Source organism: Aythya fuligula, chromosome 19, assembly GCF_009819795.1.
Source record: "Aythya fuligula isolate bAytFul2 chromosome 19, bAytFul2.pri, whole genome shotgun sequence".
Classification (NCBI taxonomy): Eukaryota; Metazoa; Chordata; class Aves; order Anseriformes; family Anatidae; genus Aythya; species Aythya fuligula.
In genome coordinates this window covers 3892315-3900081 of record NC_045577.1, presented here as the reverse complement: position 1 = coordinate 3900081, position 7767 = coordinate 3892315, and the positions used below count along the sequence as shown (strand labels likewise).

The 7767-nt window shown below is 58.8% G+C and overlaps 1 protein-coding gene across 1 annotated transcript; it reads left to right on the top strand.

Annotated features, from left to right (window-relative positions):
* Positions 1-3283: 3283 nt before the first annotated feature.
* On the top strand, positions 3284-7617 carry ASB6 (ankyrin repeat and SOCS box containing 6). Its single transcript, XM_032200294.1, has 7 exons — positions 3284-3292; positions 3693-3909; positions 4178-4359; positions 4440-4546; positions 4844-4952; positions 5070-5156; positions 5665-7617. Exons 2-7 carry the CDS (start codon positions 3767-3769, stop codon positions 6342-6344), a joined length of 1308 nt encoding a protein of 435 aa, XP_032056185.1. The 5' UTR covers positions 3284-3292; positions 3693-3766; the 3' UTR covers positions 6345-7617.
* Positions 7618-7767: the final 150 nt, after the last annotated feature.

Below are 7767 nucleotides of genomic sequence, written 5' to 3'. Positions count from 1 at the left end.
AAAAAAAAAAAGAGAGAGAGAGAGAGAGAAAAAAAAAAAAAGAGGGCAAGCATTTTCTTTTTCCCAATCCTAGCGGTCTGGTAAAGTTTCTTTAGACATGCAAAGATTTACACACCTTTCTGCAGGGTGCCTTAAATTACCCTCCGACTCTTTACACATTTCCATGAGCAGAGCAAGAACAGTAAGTCATTGAGAAATTAACTGGCCTTTCAGTAATATCCCCTGTCGGCCTTTCAGAAGGAGAATGTCTAATGACTTTTTTGAAGTAGAGGTCAGGGTTTGCTTTTTTTAAATAAAACAATCTGTATTAATGCAATTTCCTTTTTAGCTCTAGGATTTGCTTTTTTTTTTTTTTTTTTTTTTTTTAAGCATCATTTTTTTTTTTAACTCCGCCAGCCACACAAGGCATCTGAAGCTAGACCCATTTGTCTGAAACCCCCTCTCCTGTCGTTCCCCAAGCCTCTCGTGTGAGATCTTCTCCTTTTTTTTTTTTTTTTTTTTTTTTTTTCCTGAAAAATGCATTTTAAGCGATCAAAACTGGACCTTTGGAGCTGGCAAGGTGGCTCTCAGCCGTGCTGAGCAAAGCATGTTTGGTGAAAACGCAGCCAAGCACGTTTGCTGTGCCTAAACCCGAGCGGGGTGAGCGCTCCGACACCGCCGAGAGGGGCTGGGGGACCAAAGCTCAGCTCCCTGAGGGTGCCTTAAAAAAAACAAAAAACAAAACAAAAAAAAGGACAACTTAATTTGGGTTCATCTCAATTTATGTCCTTCTAGGGGATTCCTGGTGTTCCTGAGCCACCTCCCGTGGCTGTGCCGTGCTGGGTGGGAGCGCCGCGGGCACCGGTGCTGCGCAGTGCACTCGGGGCTCCTTTCAGTACCAAAATGCTCGTTCTCCTCGATATTCCCCAAATCTTGCCCTTTCTATATTATTCTGCAAAGAAACTGGGTTGGGGTGCCCGCATCCCCAGGGTTTCTGGTTATGTGCCCCGTAACGAGGAGGACACACGGGATGGAGACGGGGGCTGACGGTGCCTGGCCAGGACACGGAGAGGGTCCCGGGGTGGGTGGCACCACTGTGCCCTGCTCCGTGCTGAGCCCCCTCCCCAAAATTAGGCTGGGACAGCCTCGGGATGGCACCTCTGTGCCCCCCCCCAGGGGATGGGGTCAGCCGTCCCCACATTAGCACCCCAAACCTCGCAGCGCTGGAGGTGCAGAAGGGCCCTGTTGACCCATGAGGATGGGGCAGCTCGGGGCCAGCTGAGCCACCGGGGGGGGGGCATCGGGGCAAGCACCGTGCTCGGTTTGGCCCCCAAAATATGGGCACCCCCCCCCCCCGGCACCGCAGGGGTTTCAGCATCCACAAGTGGCTCCCAGCCCTGCCAGCACCCAAGGGTGCCTCATGCCCCACCTTGTGCCCCATGCCTCATCCTTGCCCCCCCCCCCCCCAGCTCCTTGTCCCTGGTGGCATCGTGCCCCCCCCCAGCCCGTGGTAAAGGTTTTTCTCCTTTTCTCCCCCATTCCCCGTTCCCCCCGGTTCTGTCTCTTTCTTTTCGCTCATTCTTTCTCTCGCTCTCTTTCTTTCCCTGCCAGGAATCCCAGTCCCAGATGAACCAATACTCCGTGGCTCTGCTATTTCCCTTTTATTCCCCCCCCCCCTACAGCCCCCCCCCTAACCCCCTTCAACGGCGAGATGGGAAAAGAGTGAACTAAAAAAAAAAAAAAAAAAAAAAAAAAGAAAGAAAAAAAAAAAAAGAAAAGAAAGAAAGAAAGAAAAAAAATCAAAGCTGCACATATTGGATCCAGATGTGCTCACAGCCCTTTCCAGCAATTTAATTAAATTCCCCCAGACAGCCAGGAGGATTTCTTAATGATCAAATTTCCCTGGCTTTCCTCCTAAAATGCCCCTCTTTCTTCGGCTCGCCGCTGCTCTGTCTCCCTGATGGATCGCCAGCTCGCATTCTTCCCCGGCCGCCCCGCCAAGGCGCTGGGGAGGCCGGGGCTGATCCCGGCCGGGCACCGGCACGACGCCCGCCGTGACCCCAGGGGGGGTCTTTGGGGTCGGGGTCCCCCTCGTGTCCTGCTCACCAGCGTCAGTTTTTTTGTCTCAGCCCCCTTTTGGGGTGAATTCCCTCCAAATGGGGAAATTTCCTCCGGGGGAGGTTGGGTCTAGGAGGTCTCCAGTGGTGCTGTGCGCACGGGGATGGTGGCGATGCCTGGTCCACCAAGGGGTTGGGGATCCACGGAGGATTTTTGGGGGGGTCCATGGAGGGTTTGGGGGATCCATTGAGGGTTTTGGGGGGCCATGGAGTGTTTTTGGGGGATCCACGGAGGGTTTTGGGGATGGGGGCAGGAGAAAAGCGCCCAGGCAGGGCGGCCTCCTCGCCCCCCCTGCCTCACGCCGCGAGCTGGAAGCGCCCCGCCAGAATGAAAGAAATCCCCCGAATAAATTAAAATAAATTAAAATAAAATAAAATAAAATAAAATAAAATAAAATAAAATAAAATAAAATAAAATAAAATAAAATAAAATAAAAGTAAATAGGAAACTTGAGGCGGCTTCGGTTAGGGCCAGCTCTCCGGAGCTCCATGCAGCTGGAAATTCCACCGGAATAACAATAATAGTAAAAATAATTATTAATAATAACAACAATAACAATAACAAAACCAACAATAATAATAATAACAATAATAATAATAACAATAATAATAACAATGGCAGGGAGGGGGCACCCGCACCCTTGGGTGCTTCCTGGGGGATGGAGCAGGTCGGGGCACGAGGGGGGGGGGTGTGCATGGCTGGGTGTGCACGGGGTGAGCGTGCACTGGGTGTGCGCGTGCACGGACGGGCGTGAGCGTGCACTGCGTGTGCACGGAGCAGTGTGCAAGGCGGGGGTGCGCGTGCACCTTGTACGTGCACGCGCCCGGCTGAGCACGCCCCCCCCCCCCCCCCCCCCCCCCCCCCCCCCGTGCGCGCCCCCGCCGCCGCCGCTCCCCCCCCCCCTCCCCGCCGTTCCCCACCTGCCGCGCGGCCTCTGCTGCCCCCTGGCGGGCACGCGCACCAGGCCACGCCCCCTTCAGACCACGCCCATTCAAGCCACGCCCCCTTTAAACCACGTCCCCCCGAGACCACGCCCCCTCAGACCACGCCCAATCTGCCTCCCACCCAAACCACGCCCCACCTACGAGACCACGCCCTCTTATAGACCACGCCCCCCTTTTAGACCACGCCCTCTCCGGCTTAGCCGCCGGCTTCCGCTTCCGCTCCGGGCAGTGGCGGTGGCGGCGGCGGGCAGGTGGGGGCGGCGGAGGGGTGGCTGCGGCACCGGGACCCCCCCAGGGGCCTTGTGGGACCCTCGGGAGCCTCCGGGGGCGGCTGGGAGGCCCCGGGGCCGTGCTCCGGGCTCTGTCCCGGGTTTGGGAGGGTTTGGGGAGGGTTTGGGGGGGGTTTGGGGCTCGCCCCCCCCGGTGAGGGGCCTGCAGGGCCGCGGGGCCCGGCCCTGTGTGTGGGGCCTGGTCCTGTGCGGGTGGGGCCGGCCCCGGGCCCGGCTCTGCCCTGTGCTGCCAGCAGGAGATAAGGGCAAGGGGTGTGGGGGGGCTGTGCTGCCCTTTGTGGCCTTTTATAAAGCTACAAGGCGGCTGGGGGGTGTTTTTTAACTGTTAAATCTCTCAAAACCCGCGTTTGTTTGGAAACAGGGGGAATCCCGTGGAATTCAGGCCCTGCTGGCGTCTGCCCTCCACAGTCCTGCGTGGGGCAAGGCGCCACTGCCATGCAGGGGCCCCCCCGGGCGGCAGCAGCATGCCCTTCCTGCACGGCTTCCGCAGGATCATCTTCGAGTACCAGCCCCTGGTGGACGAGATCCTGGGGCTGCTGGCGCTGCAGGACGCGGCGAGGTAGGAGCGAGCTGGAGAGGTAACGGGATGGGGCTGGGAACGGAGCTGTCCCGGGGGGCTGCCGGTCCCAGGGACCCTTTGGGAGCGTGGGGTTGGAGCAGCGCAAGCACGGGGCTGTGTATGCTCCCCAGGAGCCTGCCTACGTCGATAAAACCGCACCAGGTTGCGGGACAAGAGGAGAGAGCAGGGCTTTTTCTTTCTCTTTGGTGCTGCTTTGACCTCTGCAAACCCGTCTGAGATGTGTGATGCTCAGGTGAGTGACCGTCTCTCTCTCTGTGCATCCCCAGCCATGCCTGCCTGGGCAGCGACAGGAGCCAGCTCTCGGCTGTGAGGCGAGTTTTGGAGAGGGAGACCCACTCCCCCTTCTACCAGGAAGGCGTGAGCTATGCCCTGCTGAAGGTCACCGAGCTGGGGCTCGTCACCGCCGCGGAAATCCTCCTGGAGTTCGGCGCCGACCTCAGCTTCGAAGGTACGGCCGCTGGGAAGGGGGGTGGGGGGCGTGCGGGGCTGCTCCCTTCTCCAAAAAACACGGCGTGTTTTTGCCCCCAGACCCCGTCACCTACTACACCCCGCTGCACATCGCGGTGCTCCGCAACCAGCCCGACGTGGTGGAGCTGCTGGTGCGCCACGGGGCGGACATCAACCGCAGAGACCGGGTATGGACCTGGCTGCCTGGGGACAGCTCCCCCCTCGGGTGTCACCTGCTCTTGGTGGCCTCCTGAGACGCTGCCTTTGGCCAAACAAACCCGTCCTGCTGCGGTGGGTGGGAGGAGGTTGGGTTAACCCAGCTGTGGCCACGGGGATGCTGTGGAGGGGCTGTCGCTCTTGATTTTAATGGGATGGGGTGAAATAAATGCTCTGATGTTGGCCGTGATGAAGCCCTAGCAGGGGTTTTATAGAGGAGCTCACAAAGAGGCGTTAATGCTTGTGTTTTTCCCCCTCGATCTCTGCAGATCCATGAGAGCAGTCCCCTTGATCTGGCCAGCGAGGAGCCCGAGCGGCTGTCGTGCCTCCAGAGGCTGCTTGAGCTGGGGGCTGATGTCAATGCAGCCGACAAAAACGGTGGGTGTGCCCCCCCGGGTGCTCCTGCAGAGAGCAGGGAGCCGCTTCTGGGGTGAGCATTTCTAGGTGGAGCTCTTTTTTTTTTTTATTATTTTTATCTGTCTTCTCCCACTGCAGGAAAGACAGCCTTGCTGCACGCCCTGGCCAGCAGCGACGGCGTCCAGATCCACAACACCGAGAGCATCCGTCTGCTGCTGGAAGGAGGTGAGGAGAAGCTCCCCTCTGCACACAAAAAGCCCCTCCAGGCTGATTCTTTGTACAGCAGCGGGTGCTGCCCTCCCGACTCTTTTGCATTCCTGATTGAGCAAGAGTAAAGCCTGGCAGAGGCAGGGTTAGGGCTGTCCTGGTGTCTCTGGCTGCGTTTTTTCCAAAGGATGCTTCCCAGATAAACGTATCAAATGTAGAAATCGTGCTCTCTGCTTCTTGCTTCTGGCAGGAGGTAGAATAGGATAAAGAGAAAAGTGTCTTTCTCAGAAATCACAGCCTGCAGCGTGGCTCCTCGTGGAGCACGTGTTGGGCTTCTCATAACAGGGAGACAACGATCTTGTCCTGGTGTTTAAATTCTGCCTGGGGCAGGCAGCGGGGAGGCCCTGGGAATTCTGTGGTCTCCTGGGCTCGTCCCTGGAAGGAGAAGGGAGCAGAGGAGGGTTTGGTGCTGGGTGCCCTCCGTTTCTCTGCGTTCCCAGTTCCGTTCTCCGTGTCTCCCCCCCAGGTGCAGACGTCAGGGCCACCACCAAGGACGGCGACACCGTCTTCACCTCCCTCATCTTCCTGCTGGGCGAGGGGGTGTGCAGCAGCAGCACGGAGGAGGCGCGGGTGACAAATGGCTTCTGCTTCCGCGTCGCCCAGCTGCTGCTGGCCCACGGGGCCAACCCCAGCGAGTGCCCGGCCCCCGAATCCCTCACCCATCTCTGCCTCAGCAACTTCAAGCACCACTTCGCGCTCCTGCGCTTCCTCCTCGAGTCGGGAGCTGCCTACAACTGCTGCCTCCACGGCCCTGCCTGCTGGTCGGGCTTCCAGCTCGTCTTCGAGTGCCTCTGCTCTCACCTCAGTGTCTCCGAAGAGGACAGCTTCTACGCGGACCTCCTGCAGAAGGGTCAGACTCTGCTGGAGCTCATGATGGCCAGCTCGCAAGCCATCCGGCTGCCCAGCAACTTTGAGGTCAACACCAGCAGCTGTAGGTACCACGGGGACAAGGTCAGGACTCTCTTCTGCTCCCTGAAGCAGCTGGAGCACACCCCCCAGGCACTGAAACATCTCTGCAGGGTGTTTATCCGGCAGCGCCTTAAGCCTTGGCCTGTAGATGTTAAAATCAAAGCTCTACCTCTTCCGGACAGGCTGAAGTGGTACCTGCTCATCGACCACGCTGCTGTTGGGCACGAGGACCTCTGAGCCTGGCTGGTGCCTCTCCACCTCCCCTCTCCACGCTCGTGGTGCCCGTGGCCAGCCAGCAGCTCGCTGCTCTGCACCGGGTCTCCCTGCAGCGAGGGGTGCTCACGGGGCCTCTCTGCTGTGTTTCAGGGCCGTGCTTCTCCGTGCACGGTGCTGCACGTGCGTCCGTGGAGGCTCTGAGATGAACACGTGCTTATTTTGATTTAATTTTACACCAGAAGGAGCCCAGGGGTACTCCTGGGGCACCTCGTGGGGAGGTGGCCCTCTGCGGGTGAAGAGGGCTGCTGGAAATCAGGGAGACACTGGGGAGAAAGGTTTGTGTGGGTGTTGGGTGAAGGGCCAGTGTGGCTGCACAGCTCCCCTCCTTCCAGCCCTGCTGGCTCTGCGGTGGGCGAAGCAGTGCCTTGGACGAGGGGCAGAGCTGTGAGATGCCTCAGGGTGCTGAGAGAAGAGGTGTTGCCTGTCCCGGGGGCTGAGCAGCAGCACGGAGAGGTGCCAAGTGCAGCCAGACCCCCAGGGGAGCGCTGGCATCCAGTTCTGTGCCTCCTGCTCTGCTGTGACGGGGGCAGGCCCTGGTTCTGCGCCCCGATGTGGTGCTTTCAGCAGCCCGGCTGCTGAGCGCCCTCAGAGCTTCTGCCAAGAGCACTCGATCCTCTCGGCACAGGGGATGCGTCTTGGAGGCGCTGGGCTCCGAGACAAGTGGCTGTTTTTCGGTGTTGTGCATGCAGGGAGGAGGATCGGGCAGCTAACTGCTCCGTGCCTTGCTCCTCCCTGTCCCTGGGCCTTCTACATGCTCCTCTTTCACGAGCTCCAGCGCCTCCTGCCCAGGAAGAAAAAATTGCAGCAGAGCTCGGGGTTTTCTTGCCAGGCTGCTACAGAAAGCCCCGACCTTTGGAACTGGGCACGAAGGTCTCGTGTCCCAGCCTGCTGCAGCCGTCTGGCAGCTCCTGGGCATCCCTGTGAAGTCCAAAAGATGCCGTGGAGCTGAGCCTTGCCCTCAGAACGGATGCAGAAGAGGAAGGAAATCATCTCCTGTGGGCAGGTATTCACAGCAAGCAGAGCTGGGATCTGCAGGGGTGTCTCCCCACGCTGCCCTCCCGGCAGCTCCTGTGCTTCACCTTCTCCCACCCTGTGGAATCCGGGCTGTGCGTCCCGAGGAACTGATCAAAAACAAAACAACAAAAAGTGAAATCCCTTGGAAAAAAGCGATTAAACAAAGCCTTTTGTAACAGCAGCCAGGGGCTCGTTTCTTCTGCAGGGGGGCTGGGGTGGTGATGAGGGCTCCGCGTGGGACCTGCCTGCTCGTTTCACCTCTGTGCTGGGTGGGAGGAATTGCACGGGGTGAGGCTTGGCAGAAATGCTCTGGATGTGGCAGGGGAAGAGCTGGGAGCGTTCAAAGCCGGGGGAGCAGTGCCAGGGTGTG